The sequence below is a fragment of the Hypanus sabinus genome, unplaced genomic scaffold (genome assembly GCF_030144855.1).
Source record: "Hypanus sabinus isolate sHypSab1 unplaced genomic scaffold, sHypSab1.hap1 scaffold_437, whole genome shotgun sequence".
Classification (NCBI taxonomy): Eukaryota; Metazoa; Chordata; class Chondrichthyes; order Myliobatiformes; family Dasyatidae; genus Hypanus; species Hypanus sabinus.
The window spans coordinates 175,515-200,824 of NW_026781312.1; the positions used below are offsets into that span (position 1 = coordinate 175,515).

Sequence of the window (25,310 nt, forward strand, 5' to 3'; positions counted from 1 at the left end):
AACAGCTTTGTACAGAACATATGTACGACAATACTGTATACATGATCTAAAACTGAACAATTAATGTATACAGACAGTTGGAGAGTTATATTCTGAGGATTATTTATCTTTGTGAATTCGGTTTCTAGTAAATATGGCACAATATCAAATGTTGTTGGAATCAGTGTCTGGTTACAGAACATATTTAGAATGTTGTACATTATTAGGTAAACTAAGTGTGTTGCATGAGAAGGAAGAATTCTGTTCTGAGCTGATATTTTGCAGGAAGCACAGAGTAACCCACAATGCCGGAGACTACAACTTAAGGATATCATCCCAACTGAGATGCAGCGTCTGACCAAATACCCATTACTCCTGGAGAACATTGCTAAGAATACAGGTAGGACCAGTCTAAGTCCAAGCACATACAGAACTCAAGGAATCATTAAAAAAAAATTAGGAAAAAGGCCAAAAATGATATGAGCAGAAGAGAAGGCAATGGGGGATAACAATTTAACTTTGTTTTAGTTTGGTCCCCATGTTATGATCATGAGAAAACATACATGGGAAGCATTGATAGCATGAAAATAGTATGTAGTATATATTAATGTTGAGCAGAGTCTAAAGTGCTAATAAAATGACTCCACTGATGGGAGTCATGCCCATTAACATGTAAAAACAACTTTCTAGTTATGTATGTCTGAGAAGAGATCCTCTGCTAAATAGCAAAACAGTAGAAAAAAATTGCTATCTATTCATTTCATTTTATAAATGTTTGCATTTGAATTTGCTCCTTTTTCTCAGAGAAAATATTAAATCCTTTAACTGAGACAAGACTTATTTTTAGGTCCAGAACAGCATGAAGAGAAGAAGAAGGTAAAACAGGCAGCAGAATGCTGCCGTCAGATCCTGAACTTTGTGAATCAGGCTGTGAAGGAGGCTGAAAATAAACAGGTGAGTGTTTGAGGTTACAACTCTGTGCATGAGTCCTTATTGCAAAGTGTTAAGGTGATTTCTGTGGAAAAGCTAATTAATCCATTAATCCTTGCCCTTTGAATGTAATATATTAAGTGATTACAAAATATTTGTACGATAAGTGCATCCTAAGCAAAATACTGCAAATACTAGAGACCTGCAATAAACAGGGAGTTTACAGTCAAGTCTGTAAAGGTGGGTAATTTTTTGTGCTGGAGATCTATTGAATAAAAAATCTTTCATTTCTCTTTCTTTGCTAAATAAATAAGAACATTTCTCTGTATCATTTGCATGTGTTTGTGATAATACGTTTTTTATAAAAGTATATTTTTGATTGCTAATGGATTTATTAAAGGCACTGGATGTGTCCAGCTGTTTTTCTTTCACTTACATTGACTGCTTAATTCACTGTTTCTTTACATTATTGATAGCCCTTGTTTTATATATTGACTGGCACTAATATTTATTCAACCAGGCAAAGGGAATGGGAATAAAAATAACCAAGGCTTGTTATAACTGAGACAGTAAACAGTAATTCCTTATTCAAGCTAACCTGCAGTGGGAGGGAGAATAGCTAGAGGTCATGGTACATATTGGTACCAATGACTTAGGTAGGAAAAGGGAGGAGGTCCTAAAAAAAAGATACATGGAAGGAAGTTGAGAAGCAGGACCACAAAGTTAGTAATCTCGGGATTACCGCCTGTGCCGTGCGACAGTGAGAATAGGAATAGGATGAGGTGGAGGATAAATTCACGGCTGAGGGCAGGGATTCAGATTTCTGGATCATTGGGACCTCTTTTGGGGCAGGTGTGACATTTGAATCCCAGGGGGACCAATATCCTGGCAGGGAGATTTGCTAAGGCTGCTGGGGAGAGTTTAAACTAGAATTGTTGGGGGGGTGGGAACCGAACTGAAGAGACTGGAGAAGAGGAGGTTAGCTCACAAATAGAGAAAGCTTGGAGACAGTGTGAGAGGGAGGATAGGTGTTACAAATGTGGAGCAACTCTGATGGGCTGAAGGGTGCCAAGTCCCCCCCCCTTTTGAGAATCGCAAGATCACTATTATTTTGGGTCTGGGACCCAGGAAATGAGAGAGATACACAGCATGTCAGGAAATGAGAGAGAGAGACACAGGATCACAGCAAAGGCAGTTGTTATAGACAATGCAGAATACACAACAAGGTGGAATGTCTCCTAACTCAAGCGGAACAGAACCACGGATAACAGCCATTGTCTCTTGGAGACGGAATTGTGTATTGAATACTGTAGTATTCATTGAAACCCCTCAGGGGACAACCAGAGTGGTCTGGTTCAGGGATTGTATCATCCCAACCTGATTGACATCCGAGACCCCGTGGGTAAGGATAAAAGAGGGATCTGGGGAACAACCCCTTTAGACGCACCAGGAGAAATGTATGAGACCAGTGGGGGGCTTGTGTGTGTCCATCCTTGCCTGGGTGGCGAGTCCTCCACAGAACGGTCTAGCTAAAGGACGGATACGGATCAAGATCGTACCAAGGAAAGTCGGCAAGTTATTCTTCTATCTCTGTCTCTCTCTCCAACAATTGCAACACAGCGACAAACAAACGACGGCAGCCTATGTGAACTGAAACGAACTTTATATTTCCATTGGACAATTCATTATCCCCTAGACAACGATAGAGCTTATTTCTTATTGATTATTATTATACCCGCACTTTTAGGTTTAATATTGACGATGTATATTATTTTTGTGTATTTTTACTAATAAATACTGTTACAGATAGTATCACCAGACTCCAACGGATGCCTCTATCTTTGCTGGTAAGTGACCCAGTTACGGAGTTCGTAACATAGGAAGGTGATAGAGAAGGGACACGATCAGACTGAAGGCTTGAGATGTGTCTATTTTAACACAAGGAGTGTTGTGAACAAAGAAGATGAGCTTATAGCGTGGATCAGTACTTGGAGCTTGAAGATATGATGTGGTGGCCATTACAGAGACTTGGATGGCTCAGGGACAAGATTGGTTACTTCAAGTGCCGGATTTAGATGTTTCAGAAAAGACAGGAAGGAAGTCAGAAGAGGTGGGGGCGTGGCACTGTTGATCAGAGATAGTGTCACGGCTGCAGAAAAGGTGGACGCCATAGAGGGATTGTCTACAGAGTCTCTGTGGGTGGAGGTTAGGAACAGGAAGAGGTCAATAACTCTACTGGGTGTTTTTTATAGGCTGCCCAATAGTAACAGGGATATTCAGGAGCAGATAGGAAACAGATCCTGGAAAGGGGTAATAATAACAGAGTTGTCATGATGGGACATTTTAATTTCCGCAATATTGATTGGCATCTCCCTAGAGCAAGGGGTTTAGATGGGGTGGAGTTTGTTAGGTGTGTTCAGAAATGTTTCTTGACACAGTTTGTAGATAAGCCTACAGGAGGAGAGGCTGTGCTTGATGTGGTATTGGGAAATGAACCTGGTCAGGTGTCAGATCTCTCAGTGGGAGAGCATTTTAGAGATATTGATCATAATTCTAACTCCTTTACAATAGTATTGGAGAAAGAGAAACAGACAAGTTAGAAAAGCATTTAATTGGAGTAAGGGGAATTATGAGGCTATCAGGCAGGAAATTGGAACCTTAAATTGGAAACAGTTCTCAGGAAAAAGGATGGAAGAAATGTGGCAAATATTCAGGGGATATTTGTGTGGAGTTCTGCATAGGTATGTTCCAGTGAGACAGGGAATTTATGGTAGGGTACAGGAACTGTGGTGTACAAAGGCTGTAATAAATCTAGTCAAGAAGAAAAGAAAATCTTACAAAAGGTTCAGATAGCTGGGTAATGTTAGGGATCTAGAAGATTATAAGGCTACTAGGAAAGAGCTTAAGAAGGAAATTAGGAGAGCCAGAAGGGGCCATGAGAAGGCCTTGGTGGGCAGGATTAAGGAAAACCCCAAGTCATTCTACAAGTATGTGAAGTGCAAGAGGATAAGATGAGAAAGAATAGGACCTATCAAATGTGACATGGGAAAGTGTGTATGGAACCGGAGGAAATAGCAGAGGTACTTAATGAATACTTTACTTCATTATTCACAACGGAAAAGGATGTTAGTGATTGTAGGGATGACTTGCAGCAGACTGAAAAGCTTGAGTCTCTGTGACCGGATGAGATGTACCCCAGGCTACTGTGGGAGGCGAGGGAGGAGATTGCTAAGCCACTGGCGATGATCTTTACATCATCAATGAGGACGGGAGAGGTTCCGGAGGATTGGAGGGTTGCAGATGTTGTTCTTTTATTCAAGAAAGGGAGTAGAGATAGCCCAGGAAATTATAGACCAGTATGTTTTACCTCAGTGGTTGGTTAAGTTGATGGGGAAGATCCTGAGAGGCAGGATTTATGAACATTTGGAGAGGCATAATATGATTAGGAATAGTCAACATGGCTTTGTCAGGGGCAGGTTGTGTTGAATTTTTTGAGGATGTGACTAAACACATTGATGAAGGAAGAGCAGTAGATGTAGTGTATATGGATTTCAGCAAGGCATTTGATAAGGTACCACATGGAAGGCTTATTGAGAAAATAAGGAGGCATGGGATCCAAGGGGACATTGCTTTGTGGATCCAGAACTGGCTTGCCCACAGAAGGCAAAGAGTGGTTGTAAACGGGTCATGTTCTGCATGGAGGTCGGTGACCAGTGGTGTGCCTCAGGGATCTGTTGTGGGACCCCTACTCTTTGTGATTTTTATAATTGACTTGGATGAGGAAGTGGAGGGATGGGTTAGTAAGTTTGCTGATGACACAAAGGTTGGGGGTGTTGTGGATATTTGGAGTGCTGTCAGAGGTTACAGCGGAACATTAATAGGATGCAAAACTGGGCTGAGAAGTGGCAGATGGAGTTCAACCCAGGTAAGTGTGAAGTGGTTCATTTTGGTAGGTCGAATATGATGGCAGAATATAGTATTAATGGTGAGACTCTTGGTAGTATGGGGGAGCAGGAGGGATCTTGGGGGTCCAAGTCCATAGGACGCTTAAAGCAGCTGTGCAGGTTGACTCTGTGGTTAAGAAAGTACATGGTGTATTGGCCTTCATCAATTGTGGAATTGTATTTAGGAGCCAAGGGGTAACGTTGCAGCTATATAGGACCCTGGTCAGACCCCACTTGGAGTACTGTGCTCAGTTCTGCTCGCCTCACTACAGGAAGGATATGGAAGCCATAGAAAGGGTGCAGAGGAGATTTACAAGGATGTTGCCTGGATTGGGGAGCGTGCCTTATGAAAACAGGTTGAGTGAACTTGGCTTTTTCTCCTTGGAGCAAAGGAGGATGAGAGGTGACCAGATAGAGGTGTACAAGATGATGAGAGGCATTGATCGTGTGGATAGTCAGAGGCTTTTTCCCCAGGGCTGAAATGGCCGCCACAAGAGGACACAGGTTTAAGGTGCTGGGGAGTAGGTACAGAGAAGATGTCAGGGGTAAGTCTTTTACTCAGAGAGTGGTGAGTGCGTTGAATAGGCTGTAGAGAGTTATAGGTAAGACTAGTAATTTATAAGCTAGGGACATGCTTGTCACGACTTTGTGGGCCGAAGGGCCTGTACTGTGCTGTAGGTTTTCTATGTTTCTATTAAGAATCCTCTTGCTTATCAAGGAACCCAAAGCCTGTTTGTAAAATATAAATTGTAGCAGTTCAGGTCATCAGCAGCTTGAAGGGCTTTCTGTGAAATTTGTCCCATATTTCCTTGTGAAAGTTTATGATACTCATTTTCTTATGTCAGCGGTTGGAAGATTATCAGCGACGGCTGGATCTGTCTAGTCTGAAACAATCAGATTATCCGCAGATTGAGGAGTTCAGGGTGAGTGAGTTAATGGAAAAAATATCAGACTTCTTCATTATTAAAGCTATGATGAATAATTAAAATGTTGCAGTAAAATATGTTGCATTTAGCATAATTTGTAATTATCTCTGTTTTAGAATTTGGACCTTACAAAGCGGATCATGATTCATGAAGGGCCTCTGACTTGGAGGGTGAATAAAGATAAGACAATTGGTGAGCAAAGTACTCAGATATCCATAATTTTATGTTCTGCTGTGAATTTTATTTGGGTACTCTTTCCTGATGAATTAATATCCCATGTACCTATATATTTTCTAAAAGTAGATCATAAGGTATAGGAACAGAATCAAGCCATCCAGCACATCAGTGAATGGTCTCTCCACCATTTTATCACACTGTTTTATTTTTCCTTCTCAAATCCCATCTCCTGCCTTCTCCCTATGACATCTACACCCCTACTAATCAAGAAAGTATCAACCTTTCCTTTGAATATACACCATAACTATTAGTATTATTCATGATGTTTCTTCATTTCCTATATATGGGAATTGAACATTATAGAAACTAGTGGTTGAAACAGCATATCAATACCATGCACTCCCAAATGACAAATATTTGAGCAATGAAAATTTTCCCTTACACAATTCACATGTCTACCAAAAAATTTAGAATATGGAATGTGTTTTCACTTAAGAAATATGCGGTATTTTGAACAAAAGAATTTTAAATGCTAAATGCGAAGGAAACCACAAATTTTGTAATTTATTGTCAAGGGTTTGTGTTGCGGAAAATCACAATACAGGTGGCCTTGTAAGGATGTGACCTTTAACACAGAGGTGTACTGTATTTTTTCAAGTAATTTGTAATGAAAAGTCTAAGTACCTCAGATTACAGCTATGAGCTGTGAGGTAATGTAATTGGTGAAAACATATATAATTCACAACCACTGAGAATGATTTGGGGTTTACTTTAAGAGGCTGATCTGACATATTATGTGAAGTTCTGTACCAGGCTTCTTGTGTTCAGTGTTTGGAGTACAATAAATAAGTTGTTAAGGTTTTTCTCAAACATAAAATGCCTCGACATTTTTATTTGCGAAAACCAACACATTGATGACAATGAAGCTCTGGAATGACTCCAAAGTTATTGAACAGGTAACCCAATGCAGTTGGATTGAAATTGTTGGAATTTTGGAATCAAAAATGCGTCACTTTGTTGATACAAGCTGAGGCACAATTCATGCTGCGAGAAATCATCGCCAACATCAAATTTTCTATATAGTAATGTCGCTCAGAATCTCCATGGCTGCAGGAGTGGTGAGCCTACTAGAAAACCTGTCTAAACATGATAAATATTGATCACTAAAAAAATCACCTCTTACAGACTTTTAGACCATCGGAGTCTGTGTGCACCAAACATTTGTTCTCCTTACTTGGTCTCAGGAATACTAAGCCTTCAGAGCTGTCTCTCCTGGGACATCTATGCTTACTTTCTTGATCAAGTTCGTATTATTGTCACTAAAGCACTTGCAAAGGACTTTAGGGAGCTTATTAAAATAGCTGATAATCTGCATTCATCGAGGCCATGGTAAATCATATCTCCTCCTTTTCCTTTTTCAATAAGCCCGGCTAGCAAGGCTTCCAACATAAGGATGCTCGCGGCTCTGGGGCCTGTGTTTTTATGATGCCTACTTTGGTATGAACACCCTCTTTAGGAGGATGGGCCAACTGCCTTGCAGCTTTGACAGTGCCAGTGAATCAGGACATCGGAGGACTGTAAACCTTGTGGGTTCCAGCTGCCAGAGTCATCTGCTGTTCATTACGGGCACCCTTTCAGGGTGATACTTACTTTGCAACATGAGTGAACAACTGAGTGTGCTGCCAGCATCACCTATTGATGAAATGGGAAATCGCAACAAAACTTCACTGGGTCCAACAATAGTAGCAGGATCCAGACCTACAGAATACAACAGATGATACTGTGATTCGGAGGGTGGTGTTACACATGGGACTTTGTCTGGCTAAAGTGGTTAGACCTCTTTTCCCTGTGTGCCCAAGGACTGTTAGATGAGCTTATGAAGAGTTGGCTAGTGGATGTCAAGGACTTTGGTCATTACCCTGAACCCCAGTAAGTTCCCCACATCAGTTCTGTCAAGTGCATGCACCACTGCATGAGAGTTTACTCAACTGCTGGGTGAATTCCCAGACCTCTCCAAGCCCACATTCTCCACTACTTGAGCATGACATCCCTCATGTGAGGGAATTCTCTTTCAAGGCTGAGTCAGTGGTAAAGAAGGCAAATGCAATGTTGGCTTTCATTTCTAGAGGTGTAGGATATAAGAGCAGGGATGTGATGTTGAGGCTCTATAAGGCACTGGTAAGACCACACCGAGTATTGTGTACAATTTTGGGCTCCTTATTTTAGAAAAGATATACTGTCATTGGAGAGGGTTCAGAGAAGATTCACGAGAATGATTCCAGGAATGAAAGGGTTACTGTATGAGGAACATCTGGCAGCTCCTGGGTTGTATTCCCTGGAGTTCAGGAGAATGAGGGGGATTTCATAGAAACATTCTGAATTTTAAAAGGCTTGAACAGATTAGATGTGACAAAGTTATTTCCCTTGGTAGGGGAGACAAAAGAGCACGACTTCAGGATTGAAGGATGTCCATTTGGAACTGAGATGCAGAGAAATTACTTTAGTCAGAGGGTGTAAATCTGTGGAATATGTAGGCCAAGTCGTTGAATGTATTTAAGGCAGAGATAGATAGGTTCTTGTTTAGCCAGGGCATCAAAGGGTGTGGGGAGAAGGCAGGGGAGTGGGATCAGTCCATGATTGAATGGCTGAGCAAACTCAATGGGTCAAATTGCCTAATTCTGCTCTTATATCTCATCGTCTTGTGGTCTAACTGGTCCGCCAGTCCATGTCCACATGTTCAGACTCGACCCAGAAAACCTGGCAACTGCAAAGAATGAGTTTGCCAAAATGGAAAGATAGGATTGTATGCTGGTTGAACAACCACTGGGCTTTACCCCTCCATATGGTCCCTAAGATCAGGCGGTTTCCACGCATGTGATGATTACTAAAGCCACCACCCCCTTTCGTAACGACCCCACACATCCAAGACTTTTTGACACATTTAGCCATAAAGTTAAGTTTCTCTAAAGTTGATTTAGAGGCCACCTCTGTGTACTCAGAAGCCATACCTAAACAGCTGTGATAACCCCACTTAGCCTCTTTGAGTTTTTGTACATGCCATTTGGACTGAAAAGTGCAGCACAGACTTTCTAACAGCTGGTGATATCTGTAATAAAAGAATTAGATTTTCTTTTTGTTGATCAGCATGACATACTTGTCATCTAGTGTGTCCAAATCTGAACATGTATCTCATCTTGTCATGGTTTCTCGTGCCCCACAAATGATTAGGAGACGCAGAAGATTCTTCAAGAAGGGTTAAACTTTAATTTGCAAATCAAAGCTGAGACAGTCATTGAGCTAGTTGCTGATTGTCCACCGATCCTTGGACATAGCATGTTTTATAGCAATCTCCTGGTTTAGTTGCATTAGCATATGCAATCGGTCTATAGTTGCGTATCACACGTACATCCGCCTCTATTGTTTCTACCCATTGACTTAATCATGTTCTAATCTACATCTCTTAGCTACCTCTTATTAACACATTGTTTTCTACATTCTTAGGATTTCATTCTCTAGCAAATAGCGGATTGCAACTTTTATACTCCAATATATCCCCCCTTTGAGACACAGAGGGTCTCACACAGAGAAAAGACTCACACAGTCTGTGCACAAAAGCCCCAATAAACTCAAGCACTGATTTCCAAATCTCGGGTTAAACTATAATTTTCTGCGCCAAGACCTCAAAGTATTCTTTCCCTGTTACCCTGGGCCGCTGAGCCAAAAACCTGTCCCTTTGTACCTGAGACAGGGAAAAAGACTCAGAAGCCCTTACAATCTACTCCCGAACTGTCGTTTTGCTCTTGTTCATCCTGCAGGTGTTGTAGGCTGTAACGATACATTTTCAGAGTTTCTTTCTCCACTAAGCTTGCTTCAGTAATTGTCACGAGCATCGGAAATTGTTTGGTTGCAGCACACACTACAGGAGACTTGAGACAAGGAAGAAAACAGCACAGCACAAGCGCATAGCTCAACAATACAATACTGACAGTTATTGCTATTTTAGTCAGCCATGCTCCCCATCCTCCGAGTCTACTTTCTAACCAATCAAAAAACTGATGTTCAAATCCTGCATTCTGTTTGACCTCCGTCCGCAGATTCTTTAATTTATTCATTGCTCTGGTGAAAAACCCTTCTGGGCTAGTATTGTTCGGTATGAAAGTGCAGCATTGTTCTCCAAACATTACACACCCCCCCCCTTTTTCTGCCAAAAGCCAATCCAGTACCTGTCTGTTTTGCCACGCCATCCTGCTAGTTGCATCCAGCTGTTGCCCTAAGGCCTCCAGTGCATCATCGGTGTAGTTGATGAATCTCTGTTGATTGTAGTATATATAGTTTATCCATTCAACATTTTTGCTTACCCCTAACACAGGTATGATAGCTTCCCAGTGAGCATCTCATGCGGTGTCAGGCATGTCATTCGATTAGTTTGCATGCAGTAAGACATCAATGCTAACGGTAAAGCATCGACCCAATTAAGTTTAGTGTCTGCACAAATTTTGTTTAGTTTGGCTTTCAGGGTTCCATTAATTCTCTCTACCATGCCCTGCGACTGAGGGTGGTAAACACATCCAAATCTTTGCTTTATCCTCAGTGCCTGTAGTACCAGTTTGACCACTTTCTGGATAAAAGTGAACCATTGTCTGAGCTAACTTCTGTAGGTATTCCAAACCTTGGGATCACTTCATTTGTCAGAAATTTTACCACCGTCTTTGCCCCTTGATCTCTTGAAGGTACCACCTGCACTCATCTGCTAAATCGATCAATTACTACCAGTATGTATCTTATCCCTCTCACTGTCTTTATCATGTCTACGTAATCGATCACTAGATGTTTAAATGGTCCTTCAGGTACAGGAATGTGACCTATTGGGGTTGTAATTCCCTTCCAAACATTATTCTGTGCGCGTACCTCGCACTGTGACAAGACAAAGTCCATTGAAGCCTGTAAGTAAGGTGAACAAAAACCATCCTTCTTTGTTTGCTTTATCACTTCCCCCCTTGCACAATGGTCAATCCCATGCGCTTCTGAAATCAGAATCGTCAGTGGAGGGGTGGGCGCTACCAACAAACCATCTTCTGTGCTCCACAAACCTTCCGGGTTTTGCTTGGCCCCCCTTTGTCTCCACATTGTCTGTTCTGCCAACGTTGCCTTACCTTGTATTTCAATTAGGTCCTCTACCTCAGGTTCTGGAGTTAGGCTTACCTGGGGGGCAATGACAGCTGACGTACACCCAGACGCTTTTCTGGCTGCCTCGTCCGCAGCTTGATTTCCCTTTGTTATTACATCATTTCCCTTTTTATGTGCCTGGCATTTTACTATAGCCAATGCTTTAGCTTTCATTATGACTTTATTAAGTCTGGAATTTGCTGACAATGTTGTATGGGATCTCCGTTACTTTTTTTTAAAACCTCTCTGCTTCCACACTGCCATACACCATGGGCATATGCCGAATCAGCATAGATGTCTACTTTCTCACTTTCCATCATTTCACACGCAGCTGTCAGGGCTTTGATTTCCGCTAGTTGGGCGACACGGTTGGGGACAGGACTCCATCCTAATTATCTTATAGCTTGACGAATCCTGCTGCACTACTGAGAACCCTGCATGATTTCAATAGACAATAGGTGCAGAAGTAGACCATTCGGCCCCTTGAGTCTGCACCACCATTCTGAGATCATGGCTGATCATTCACTATCAATACCCAGTCCCTGCCTTGTCCCCATATCCCTTGATTCCCCTATCCATCAGATATCTATCTAGCTCCTTCTTGAAAGCATCCAGAGAATTGGCCTCCACCATCTTCCGAGGCAGTGCATTCCACACCTCCACAACTCTCTGGGAGAAGAAGTTCTTCCTCAACTCTGTTTTAAATAACTGACCTCTTATTCTCAATCCATGCCCTCTGGTACTGGACTCTCCCAACATCTGGAACATATTTCCTGCCTCAATCCTATCAAATCCTTTAATTATCTTAAACGTTTCAATCAGCTCCCCTCTCAATCTCCTCAATTCCAGTGTGTACAAGCCCAATCTCTCCGATCTCTCTGCGTAAGACAGCCCTGCCATCCCAGGAATCAACCTAGTGAATCTACGCTGCACTTCCTCAATTGCCAGAATGTCCTTCCTTAAACCTGGAGACCAAAACTGTACACAATATTCCAGGTGTGGTCTCACCAGGGCCCTGTACAAATGCAAAAGGACATCCTTGCTCTTGTACTCAATTCCCCTTGTAACAAAGGCCGACATTCCATTTGCCCTCTTCACTGCCTGTTGCACTTGCTCATTCACCTTCATTGACTGGTGAACTAGGACTCCTAGCTCTCTTTGCATTTCTCCCTTACCTAACTCGACACCGTTCAGACAATACTCTGCCCTCTTGTTCCAGCTTCCAAAGTGGATAACTTCACATTTATTCACATTGAATGACATCTGCCAAGTATCTGCCTACTCACCCAGCCTATCCAAGTCTCCCTGTATTCTCCTAACGTCCTCTTCACATGTCACACTGCCACCCAGTTTAGTATCGTCAGCAAACTTGCTGATATAGTTTTCAATGCCCTCATCTAAATCGTTGACATAAATCGTAAAGAGCTGTGGTCCCAATACAGAGCCCTGTGGTACCCCACTAATCACCTCCAGCCAGTCTGAGAAACACCTATTCACTGCTACCCTTTGCTTTCTATCTGCCAACCAGTTTTCTATCCATGTTGAAACCCTGCCCCCAATGCCATGAGCTCTGATTTTACTCACCAATCTCCTATGTGGCACCTTATCAAATGCCTTCTGAAAATCTAGGTACACAACATCCACTGGCTTACCCTCGTCTAACATCCCTGTTACACCCTCAAAAAACTCCAACAGATTAGTCAAGCATGATTTGCCCTTGGTAAATCCATGCTGGCTCGGCCTAATCCTATTACTGCCATCAAGATGTGCCACTATTTCGTCCTTAATAATGGACTCAAGCATCTTCCCCACGACTGACGTTAGGCTAACAGGGCGATAGTTCTCTGTTTTCTCCTTCCCTCCCTTCTTGAAAAGTGGGATAACATTAGCCACTCTCCAATCTTCAGGAACTGATCCTGAATCTAAGGAACATTGGAAAATGATTACCAATGCATCCGCAATTTCCTGAGCCACCTCTTTTAGAACCCTCGGATGCAGACCATCTGGACCCGGGGATTTATTAGCCTTCAGTCCTACCAGTCTACTCATCACAGTTTCTTTCCTAATGTCAATCTGTCTCAATTCCTCTGATATCTTATGACCCTGGCCCATCCATACATCTGGGAGATTGCTTGTGTCCTCCCTGGTGAAGACAGATCTAAAGTATGCATTAAATTCTGTTGCCATTTCCCTGTTTCCCATAACAATTTCTCCCAATTCATTCTTCAAGGGGCCAACATTGTTCTTAACTATCTTCTTTCTCTTCACATAGCTAAAAAAGCTTTTGCTATCCCCTTTTATATTCCTGGCTAGACTGAGCTCATACCTGATTTTTTCTCTCCGTATTGCTTTTTTAGTTAAGATCTGCTATTCCTTAAAACTTTCCCAATCATCTGTATTCCCACTCATCTTAGCCTTGTCATACTTCTTTTTCTTTAATGCTATACAATCTCTGACTTCCTTTGTCAACCACTGTGGCCCCTTCCCCCTCTTTGAATCCTTCCTTCTCATTGGAATGAACTGCTTTTGCATCTTTTGTATTATCCCCAAGAATATCTGCCACTGCTGATCCACTGTCTTTTCTGCCAGGGCATCCGCCCATTTAACTTTGGCCAGCTCTTCCCTCATGGCTCCGTAGCCTCCTTTATTTAATTGCAACACTGACACCTCTGATCTGGCCTTATCCCTCTCAAATTGTAGATAAAAACTTATCATCATAATCCCTATAACAAGAGCCATCTACGAACAGAACCTTTTTATCTGCATCCTCTAGACCAGGGGTCAGCAACCTTTACCACTGAAAGAGCCACTTGGACCCGTTTCCCACAGAAAAGAAAACACTGGGAGCCACAAAACCTGTTTGACATTTAAAATGAAATAACACTGCATACAACGTTTTGTTTTGCCTTTATGCTATGTATAAACAAACTATAATGTGTTGCATTTATGAAATTGATGAACTCCTGCAGAGAAAACGAAATTACATTTCTGCATGCAACAAAAACATTTTGAACTCCAAAAAAAAGACGTTGGGTTGAAGGTTACTAAAATACTCAACGTCTATTTGAGTCCTTCTTGTATTTATGAAAAACGCCAAACTTAAATTTGCCGCCAGCAGCAAACCAAAAATAACGTCAGCCAGCTGTCAACCTGAAAAATAAAAGGACTATTTCACTGAACAATGAAAACATATGAATATATGTAAAATAATAGGCAATTAAAATATTTATCATACTTGGTCAGGTTGACTCACACCTGACAATGCAGTCGTATTCAGTAGGGATGGATCGATGCTTAGGGGAGTGACCGGGAAGGATAATGTGTTTTTTTCCTCTCTGAACTCACAGAAGCGTTTCCCAAACGATGTTTGCATTGCGATGATTGCAGAATGTAAATACTCCGAATTTATCATGTCGTGACCTTGTTTGAACTCTCTCAAATTGGGGAAGTGAGACAATGTGCCTTTCTGTAAATCTCTGGCAAGCACTGTCAACTTGCGCTCGAATGCCAAAACATCCTCCAACATGTGCAGGGCTGTACGTCCTTACCCCTGAAGAGCTGTGTTCAGCGTGTTCAGGTGCGCTGTCATGTCTACCATGAAATGTAGCTTTTCCAGCCACTCTGGCTGTTCCAGCTCAGGAAAGGTGAGCCCTTTGCTGCCCAGGAAAGTTTTCACTTCTTCCAGACACGCGACAAAGCGTTTCAGCACCTCCCCTCTGGACAGCCAGCGTTAAAAACACGTTGTAGCGGTGTGCTACACACAGTCAGTAAACTGCAGTCAAAGATAGCTTTATTCGAACTAAACAGCCTTGCTTTTAAGCCTCCCTCAACCCGCCCCCCATGGGCGCGGATGCTGCAAAAGACACGTACTCACAAACCCCCGTATGCTATCTCCCTTAGCCTGAACGCTGGCTAATTGTGAGCCGGTTCGGATGTGTCAGGAAATGGGTCGCTACAATGTCTTATTTAGATTGTACAAGATCACCATAATCTTCAAATTTAGAATTACATTTCAAAAACTAACAAACTAACATAAAATACATTTTAATTAAATACTGACCAATTATTTCCCAAAGCAACAGGGAGCCGCAGCACAGACGTAAAAGAGCCACCTGTGGCTCCGGAGCCGCGGGTTGCCGACCCCCGCTCTAGTGGTTCTGACCGTAAATCTGCTCTCAATTTGGCAAATGCCATCATTTTCCCTACACAATCATGGCGTTCACCTACATAGCCCAAAGGGACAAAATCGGCTATATTACTGGTAGTGCATCTCTGTATAGTTATGTCTGGAAATGTCAATAGCATCTGATACGCTGCTATCCTGGCTGGCGTCAGCACAAATTTCCCTCTTTCCAGCAATTCTGCTACTTTGTGGTGTGTGTACAGAGTCACAGGATAGCCCAGGGTTACAGATGATGCCTTTCCATATGCATAGTACAGCGCCGCCAATCCCTGATAACAGGGTGGATACCCCTGAGCCACCTCATCTAGTCTCGTACTGTAGTATGCTATCGGCTGCTTTGCTTTTCCTGTGCCTGTCTCTTGTGTTAGAACCGCTGTGACATAACCCTCCTGTCGGTTGGATACATACAAATGAAAAACCTTCTCGTAGTCAGACAAAGCTAATGGTGGTGCTGACTGCAATTCCTGCTCAATAGTATTGAAAGCTGTCTCCGCCTCTCCATTCCACTGTAAGCCGTTCTTCAAATTTGTATGTCCTGCTTCTTTCATTATCTTTCTCAAAGGTGCCAAAATCTCAGCATATTCTCCTATCCAATCTGAGCTGTACCCTGCCATTCCCAAAAACGTCATCATCTGCCCTACAGTCTGGGCTTTGGGGGCCTTAGTTATTACCTCAATCTGATCTGATGCTATCGCCTTCACTCCCTTGGATATTACCCTGCCTAAGTATTCCACTTGCTGCTTGCAAAATTGCAGTTTCTTTTTGGATACTTTAAGTCCTCCATGCGCCAGCTTCTCTAACAGAGTTGTAGTGTCCTGCTCACACTGTTCCTTACTGTGGGAGCAAATCAACAGGTCATCCACATACTGTAACAATGTACTTTCCAATGGTATGCCCTCTAGGGTCTGCCTTCAACACCTGATTAAAAACATGTGGTGAATGTTTAAATCCTTGCGGCATTCTGGTATAGGTATACTGAGCACCTCTGTAAGTAAATGCAAACAAATACTGACACTGGTCGGCCAGTGGAATGCTGAAGAAAGCCGAACACAAATCAATTACTGAAAAGTAACTTGCTTCTGGTGGAACATTAGACAAAAGCGCATGTGGGTTGGGGACTACTGCTGGCCAGTCCTCTACCACATCATTTACCGCTCGCCAATCATGCACCAATCTCCACTTAGGTTTATCTGCTTTTAAAACCGGCAGCAACGGGGTATTACATGGACTGTTTGTACTTTTAAGCACTCCTATTTCAAGCAACCCCTGCACTGTCGATGCTATTCCCTCTTCTGCTTCTTCTCTGAGAGGGTATTGTGGTCTCCTGAGTGGAATTGCTCCCCTTTTCAGCCTTATTTCCACCGGACTAGCTGTTTTTATTTTCCCTCCGTCCGTGTCATGGTGTGACCACAGAATAGACGGCAACTCATCTAACCTTCTTTCTTTCTGCTGCCCTCTTTCCTTTCCCAGCAAGGGCAGGTGTGGTTGCGGAGTTATTTCGACCTCTCTCACTGTCCCTACCATATCTACACTTACCATTATTTTAATGCAATTGTTGTCTTCTGATATCCACACCTCTGGCATGATTTTCCTCCACACTGTTACGGTTTCAGCACTCTTAACTGAGGGTCCTAAGACTTTAGACTGATAGCCCTTGTTTACCAACAACGTTACGTGGGGCGCAGTCTCCGGTGTCCTGTACCATTTTTCTAAAACAGTGTTCCACTTAACTTGTAACGCTGCCCCTTGCTTTCCAGTTATCACAGCCTCCCCTTCCAGGTGCTGTTAGGTACATACCTCCAGGTGCCATCTCTCCTCTAACTCCCTGTTCTGAGTCTCGTCAAAAATCACTGTACAATGTAGCTCAGATTTGGGCATTACAGCCCTGGGTAATATAGCCTGCACGCCGTTGTCAGAAACACACTGAGTCTCAGCAATTTGCAGAACGGTAAACTTTATTTTTCGAGTCTGCAGAGTCGGACCCAACCAGCTCCTGCTAGATTGAGTGCCGAATTACACTTTGCACAGTTTTTTATACCTTCCTTGTTTACGACTTTGTGAGTTGCACCCATGTAAGGTGCAGACATTCTTCCTTAATCTCATTACAAAATTACAAATGTGATTACCCTTTGGCCCACTTATCAGCCTCAGCGCATTAACACCGTTATTGTTCAACCGTTAAGCATGTCTTCCCGTTACCCGTATTGCTTCTTTAATCAGCAAGCTATTGTTTCATCCTGATTTTGCAAATTGGTTTATACGTTGCCCTGCAAGTTGCTTTGCACGTTCTTTCTGTGTCAGCACATTCTAAATGGACTCCTTAAGAATCATTTCTCTCAATCCACCCTTTTTCTTTTTAGAATGTGCTATCAGTTGGGCTTTTGCCACGGGTTTACATAGGCTTCTTCCTCTAGCTCTATTTCCCTTTGTAGGAGTACCTGAACAGGATCAGCTGGGGCCCCTGGTTGCATGACTTGTCTTGCCACCCGAGCTACTAGCTCCCGCAAGAAGGGGATCAGACATGATAGCAGAAGGAGGACCATCAATCCTCCTCCTATAACCCCTAAAGCGGTTCGCCACCAGCCTCCTTTCAACCATCCGTCCAGCCAGTCCCAATACCCCAGCGGCTTCCAGGTCTGTACCGGCACGTGGGCCAGTTTCCTTATTTTATCTGATATTTTTTGAACCACCTTTCTGTTGTCATCTATCTTTAAGCAACAGTTGGTTAGATTAAACTTTCCACATACTCCTCCTTCAGCCGCAAGCAAATAATCTAATGCCAAGCGGTTCTGATAAATAGCAGTGCGCATCTGATTTTGTTGCTTAGCTAGTAGTTCCAGGGCCAATGCAGTCTGATTTGTAATTACTTCTACCACCGCCTGTAGTCTGATTATTCGGTTTAGCATCTATATGGGCGTCCTATATCCCCAAGACCCATCCTGAGCCCAGGTCAATAATCCGGGCGGGTGGCCAGCTATCTCCCCAGTCTCCAACCTGCAACTCTCGCCTACTTCTTCGTAGGGAATCAAATACCTTTACCCCCAATGCTTTGTCATCCTCCTCGGGCAACAGGAAGAATTCAGGCCGGATAATTCCCAGGAAACACACTCCCCCCCAGTTGGGCAACAGGCGTGTGTATGCCCTACCTCCGCAAATCCAAAACAATCCCACTGGGGCAACACCCTTTGTCCCAAACCTCGCTCACCCCGGGAATTCCGTGGTATGGGTCCGTTCCAGTACAATTCCATACTTCGGGGGTATTCCCGAGGGGCGTACAGTTTCCTTTTGGTTCTATGGTAATATACCATTTCGGTTCCTCTGGCCACCAGGTAATGTTTCCGCTCTGCTCTTTATACTTAATGCTCTGACAGGGGCTTTTTCCTACTTTTATTTCCCCGTCCCGCGCAACACATATTTGTCCTTCGGGGAGATTCGTTAGTTCCCACCCCTGCTTCCTTCTATCCTTAACCACTGTCCAGTTCCGCTGAATTAACTCCCATGTATTTAGGCTTTCACCCCGCCAAGGCCATTGTTCACTCATGTGTGGCCCTCCACAGACCCAACAGTTGCTAATATTTAGACTGCCTGCTACCCGAGTTGCCAGATCTATAAAGAGGTTTTCTTTTACGTCTGGTAGCGTAATCTCCCTTTCTATTTCTTGGTATATCGATGGGTCTGTGGAGACTGCAGCTTTTTGTCTGTGTTGAGTTTCCTCAGCTATTTTCTTTTTCTCATTCTGGATTATAGTTTCCTTAACTTTATCCACATAATCGTCTACCAATATCGAGGGAATATCCCACTGTCCTCCCTTGTTAATGCATAGCCATTTATCCTTGGGAGGACAAGTGGTAACACTCCCATATACCCCTAATCCTTGGCCCCCAAACCCCCACACATATCCCTTATTTCTTACTTGATAATATCGCCTTCCGTTTTCCAGGCATTCCTCCTTTTTGTTGTAGTCATAACATTTCTCGTTTACATGCGAGTGTGATACAAAGGACCCTGGAAAAACCGTCATGCCCACCCTTACCGTCGTCCTGCACTTATCACATCCCCCTTCAGCGCTTCTCAACAATAGCAGTATATACATTACAGTCCCAAAGTTCATTCTGTCCGTCTTTTGAGCTTTAGCACCATCGGGTCTTCTCCCTGGACGCAAGTCCATTCTGCACCTTCTTCGGGCTTTACGGGTCCCTTGATTCTCGCGGCGTGGGTCCACCCTTTTTCTTTTGTCCTTTCTGCGGCTTCGGTGGTCAGTAGCACCTGGAATGGGCCTTCCCACTGCGGCTGTAACTTCTCTGGCTTCCAAGTCTTAATCAGGACCCAGCCACTGGGCTGAGTTCGGTGGAGTGCGAAGTCCAGAGGTGGGGTTTGTGCGAGTAACCCCTTCCTGCGCAATTCTGCAAAAGAACGAGACAGTGCCTGTAAATAGTCCCTTACAAAGACATCTCCCCCTTGCAGGGAAGGATAGCCCTCCACCTTGTTCCAATATGGAAGGCCAAACAACATTTCATAAGGGGATACTCCTATATCTTTTCGAGGAGCCGTGCGGATTCTTAGTAGGGCCAGGGGTAGACACTTGGTCCAGGGTAGCTTGGTTTCCATCATTAGTTTTGTCAATTGCGTCTTCAAAGTACTGTTCATCCTCTCAACTCTTCCTGAGCTCTGAGGGTGCCAGGGGGTGTGCAGCTTCCACTGGATTCCTAAGGCGTCACAGATTAGCTGGTGTGTTTTTGAGGCAAAGTGTGTTCCCCTATCTGAATCAATAGACCCCATTATTCCATATCTCGGGACTATATTTTCTAATAGGATCCGTGCCACTGTAGGGGCGTCCGCTTTAGTGGTTGGGAATGCTTCCACCCACCGAGTGAAGTGATCCACAATTACTAACAGGTACTTCCATCTCTGAACTTGTGGTAGTTCCGTAAAGTCTATTTGGATCCGATGGAACGGTCGGACGGCTAGTGTTTGTCCCCCCTTATGGGTGGCACGCATCATTTTCTTGTTTACCTTTTGGCAGGTGTAACAGCCCCACACCTCCTGTTGAGCTAGTGTGAATATCCCTTTACAAACATAGTCCCTTAGGATAGTGTCGCACATAGCTTGCACTCCCCAATGGCTTTGTTGGTGTAGTTGTTGCAGTATATGATGAGTTACTTCCTTATTCAGTACTTGCCGTCCGTCGGGGGTCTTCCACTCGCCTTCTGATGTTTGTCGGGCTCCCAGCTGGCTCATAGCGTCTATTTCTACTTGGGTGAAGACTGGTAGTTTGTTAAGCCCTTCCCTTATTGGTATCAGGGTTAGAAGTCGGACCGTTTTTTCCATTGCTGCCCGCTTGGCTTCTTCATCTGCGAGCCGGTTTCCTATTGCTTCCGGGGCTGTTCCTCGTTGATGTCCTGGAACGTGAACCACTGCAATTTCTTGAGGTAGTGTTAGAGCTTCCAGAGTCATGCTTATCATTTGTTCGTGAGCTAATTCCCTTCCCCTGGCTGTTATCAACCCCCGTTCTTTCCAAATCTTTCCGAAGGTGTGTACCACTCCATAGGCATACTTAGAATCGGTGTATATAGTGCCTATTTTGTTTCTTAACAGTTGCAGTCCCCTCTGCAAGGCATATAGTTCACAAGACTGGGCTGACCAATTACCTGGGAGCCGGCCGGACTCCGTCTCCCTAGTCCTCCCGTCTATAATAGCATATCCACTGTGTCGTACCCCATTGATGCATCTGGAGGAGCCGTCGATATATAGTTCCTCGCCTTCAATTAGGGGAACTTCTTGTAGATCTTCCCTACTTTTTGTCTGAAGGTCTGTTAGCTCCACGCAGTTATGCTCGGTTTCCTCCCCTGTTGATTCCCCGTATAAGAACTGTGCCGGGTTACAACTATTGTTCTTTTCAAAGCTTAAATCATCCCCGACCATCAGAATGGTTTTGTATTTCAGCATGCGAGAGTCCGTCAACCACCGCTGAGCTTTTTGGGCTAAGAGGGTGCTAACGGAGTGCGGGGTATACACCGTCATTCTTCCCCCAAAGGTTAATTTCCGTGCTTCTTCTACTAGTACGGCTGCTGCCGCTACGGCTTGTATGCACGTCGGCCATCCCCGGGATACCGGGTCTAACATTTTTGATAAAAAGGCCACAGGTTGCCGCTTTCCTCCTTTTTCTTGGGTTAGTACTCCTAACGCAGTTCCTTCATTGTTTGTTGCATACAGCTGAAAGGGCTTTTCCAGTGCTGGCAGTGTTAATACCGGGGCCCGAATTAGTTGCCCTTTTATTTTCCTGAACTTCTGTTCTTCTTCTTCGGTCCAGCTGATTATTCCCCGGTCTTCCTTTGCCAATTTGTCGTACATAAACTTCACCAGGGAGGTATAATTCTCTATCCAAATCCAGCAATAGCCCACTAAGCCCAGAAATTGTCTTATTTCCTTCTTTGTCCTGGGAAGCGGTATTTTAGTTATTCCCGCTATTCTTTCTGGGGTTATTTGGCGGTGCCCTTTACTGACTCTGTGTCCGAGATATGTTATTTCCTTCTCGACAAATTGCAGTTTCTTCTTGGACACCCGCAATCCTTTTTCTCCTTGGTAATTCAGGAGTCTTATAGTATCGTCTCGCACTACCTCCTCTGCTGGTCCCGATAGTAGTAGGTCATCGACATACTGTAATAGTTGGTTCTTTTCGGTACAATGGAATCCAGCCAATACTTGCTCCAGTACCTGTTCGAATAGGTTTGGGGACTCCGTGAACCCTTGGGGTAAGACGGTCCACCGGAGTTGCTTCTTCCGCCCAGTGAAGGGATTTTCCCATTCAAATGCGAACATATCTCGGCTACCTTCCTCCAACGGGCAACTCCAAAAGGCATCTTTTAGATCTATCACACTGAACCATTCATGTTCAGGAGGTATTTTGCTCATTAATGTATAGGGGTTAGGCACTACCGGGTATCGTGTTTGGACTACCGCATTTAAGCCTCTCAGATCTTGAACCATTCGATACGTACCGTCGGGCTTTCGGACCGGTAGGATGGGGGTATTAAAGGGTGACATACATTCTTCCAGGAGTCCATCTGATACTAATGTCTCAATTACAGGTTGTAATCCCCTCCTCCCTTCCATGGCAATGGGATATTGCCGTCTTCTCACTGGGCGGCTGTTTGGCAACAGGGTGATTTTCAGTGGGGTGATGTCCAGGCCGCCCCGATTACCTTCTTGATACCAGACACTGGCCTTTATTTCCTGATCATCCTTTTCAGTCATTACGAACAGTTTCACCTGAATTTCACCTTGAAATGGCACCGTCCCGATCCCTAGCAGTGCCTGCAAATCTCTTCCCAATAAGTTGAATCCGGCTGACGGAAGTAATAACACATCCTGGATACCTTCCCGGTCGTCGCATTTTATCTGTACATCTTCTATTATTGGGACCTGCATAGTTTTTCCTCCTATTCCGGAAACCCCAATGGTTTTGGTCCCAATCTTGGTTCCCGGAGGGGCTTGGATTATACTAGTTCTTTCAGCTCCTGAGTCGACCATAAAGGTTACTTCTGACCCTTGAGGACCTAATTTTAAATTTACCAGGGGTTCCTGCTTGTATCTCGTCCCCAAGGGTTGGGACCCCTGACACCCCTATTCTTCTTCCATGAGGGCATAAGCTCAGACTTCTTTTCGATATCTTGGGCACTCCCTCTTAAAGTGGCCTTCCTCATTGCAGTAAAAACATCGTGCCGCCCTCCTCATCCTCCTTCCCTCAGTACAGTCGCTTCTCTCTGGCCTTGCTTCCCTTTTCTCTTTGTTCTCTGAGTTTACTTGGCGGATGGTTTGAACCATTACTTTCGCTGCCTTTTTCTGATTTTCCTCATCTCTCTGGACATAGACCTTTTGGGCCTGTCTAAGCAATTCACTTAGTGGTTTTTCGTTCCAATCTTCCTGTTTCTCAAGCTTCTTCCGGATGTCTTGCCATGCTTTTGATACAAATTCAATTCGTATGAATTGTTCCCCTACTGCCGAATTAGGGTCCACCCCCGCATACTGTTGCACATTTTTCCGCACCCTATCGAGGAAGTCGGTTGGGCTCTCATCTTTCCCTTGGTGGTTTCCAAACGCCTTGGCAAAGTTGTGACCTTTTGGCACAGCCTCCCTTATTCCCTTAATGATGTACTCTCGCCACTGTCGCATATTGCGTCTTCCCTCTTCTGCTTGTTTGTCCCACTGTGGGTCGTTTACTGGAAATTTCCGGTCCCCCGGTAACTCATTCGGCTGTTCCCTTCCCCAAATTGATATTGCAGCTTGTCGTATCATTTGCCTCTCTTGTGCAGAAAATAGCGTTCCCATAATCGCATGCATTTCTTCCCAAGTGTAAACATTAGGTCCTAAGAATTGATCCAACTGTTCTGCCAGTCCCATTGGATCTTCTAATAAAGTTTTCATATCTTTCTTAAATCCTCGTACTTCGGTACTTGTCAGAGGGACGTTTACAAATCCTGTTCCTCCCCGTTCTCCTCCCATTGGAACCTCTCGAAGGGGACACAGCTGTACCTCTTCCTTTTTTAATTCGTCTTTCTTTTTCTTATCTGCTCCTGTCACACTCCTTGTTTCGATCCTTGCTTTTGCTTTTTCCCTAACATCCCTCTCTTCCCTCTCCGGGTCTATTTCTTCTGTTTTTTCACTTTCTTCACGTCCTCCCTCTGCTCCCGCAAGGGGCGCAGAAGGCTGGACATAGGGAGGGGGTAAATGATCGAGTGGGTCCCACTTCCGCTCCCCTTTAATGCCCAATTTAAAACTCTTTGTTGTTACTCCTGGCCAGGGAGCCCAACAAAAAGCATAAGCAATTTCTTCCGGTTTTACATTTGGTTTTGAATTAACGTAAATGTTTAAGGCTTGTCGTACCCAATCCTCCTCAGACCCAAGCCGCGGCCACCAGACCGCAGGTTTTTCTATCGGCTGTTTCGACCAAATTAAACAGTACTGTATCATTTTTTTCTTTTGTTTCCCTTTTAGTCTTCCACATCCCCAATTCTCAAACATTCTACCGAGGGGGCTATCAGGAGGAACCCCCGGGTATGGTCCCGGTCTTTCCGTTTCCTCTTTTCTTTTTAGAGCCACCCCCTCCCATCTTATTCCGCTCTTACTTAATCCCGCACCCTTCTACTGCAACAGTAGGCACTTTACCCGGTGCGTCCCAAGGACTTTTATCAGGAGGACCCCCGGGTAGCGATCCCGGTCTTCTCCGTCCTTACTTATTCCCGCACCCTTCTACTGCAACAGTAGGCACTTACCCGGTGCGTCCTGGGGACTTCCAGTACCAGGTACTGTCCCCTTCTCCCCGTTTACCGCTCTGCGCTGTCCGGATATCACTCGCTCAAGCCGCGTTGGAGCGACGAGCAAGGAGTCAGGGACCGCCAAACTCGGCGGGGTGCTCCGTCTCCGATGTCCTTCCTCGTGTCCACCGTGGCCGGAGTGTGGATCCCGGACGAGCCCCCACGTTGTCAGAAACACACTGAGTCTCAGCAATTTGCAGAACGGTAAACTTTATTTTTCGAGTCTGCAGAGTCGGACCCAACCAGCCCCTGCTAGATTGAGTGCCGAATTACACTTTGCACAGTTTTTTATACCTTCCTTGTTTACGACTTTGTGAGTTGCACCCATGTGAGGTGCAGACATTCTTCCTTAATCTCATTACAAAATTACAAATGTGATTACCCTTTGGCCCACTTATCAGCCTCAGCGCATTAACACCGTTATTGTTCAACCGTTAAGCATGTCTTCCCGTTACCCGTATCGCTTCTTTAATCAGCAAGCTATTGTTTCATCCTGATTTTGCAAATTGGTTTATACGTTGCCCTGCAAGTTGCTTTGCACGTTCTTTCTGTGTCAGCACATTCTAAATGGACTCCTTAAGAATCATTTCTCTCACCCTTTTTCCATTTTTCCCAGGTTTCCTGAATCTGATCTGCGATGTCTCCTATCCAAAAGACGTTAGCCTTCTTGTCTTCTCGCACTATCGATTGA

General features: G+C 44.1%; 1 protein-coding gene across 8 annotated transcripts in view; it reads left to right on the forward strand.

Moving 5' to 3' along the window:
* LOC132388937 (rho guanine nucleotide exchange factor 12-like) overlaps positions 1-25,310 on the forward strand; it is a 181,374-nt gene that overhangs the window by 103,243 nt on the left and 52,821 nt on the right. For all 8 annotated transcript variants that reach the window (XM_059961345.1, XM_059961346.1, XM_059961344.1 and 5 more), the window contains 4 exons: positions 265-379; positions 827-933; positions 5,699-5,776; positions 5,896-5,971. In XM_059961345.1, the coding sequence (XP_059817328.1) occupies positions 265-379; positions 827-933; positions 5,699-5,776; positions 5,896-5,971 (376 nt within the window). The remainder of the gene's footprint in view (positions 1-264; positions 380-826; positions 934-5,698; positions 5,777-5,895; positions 5,972-25,310) is intronic.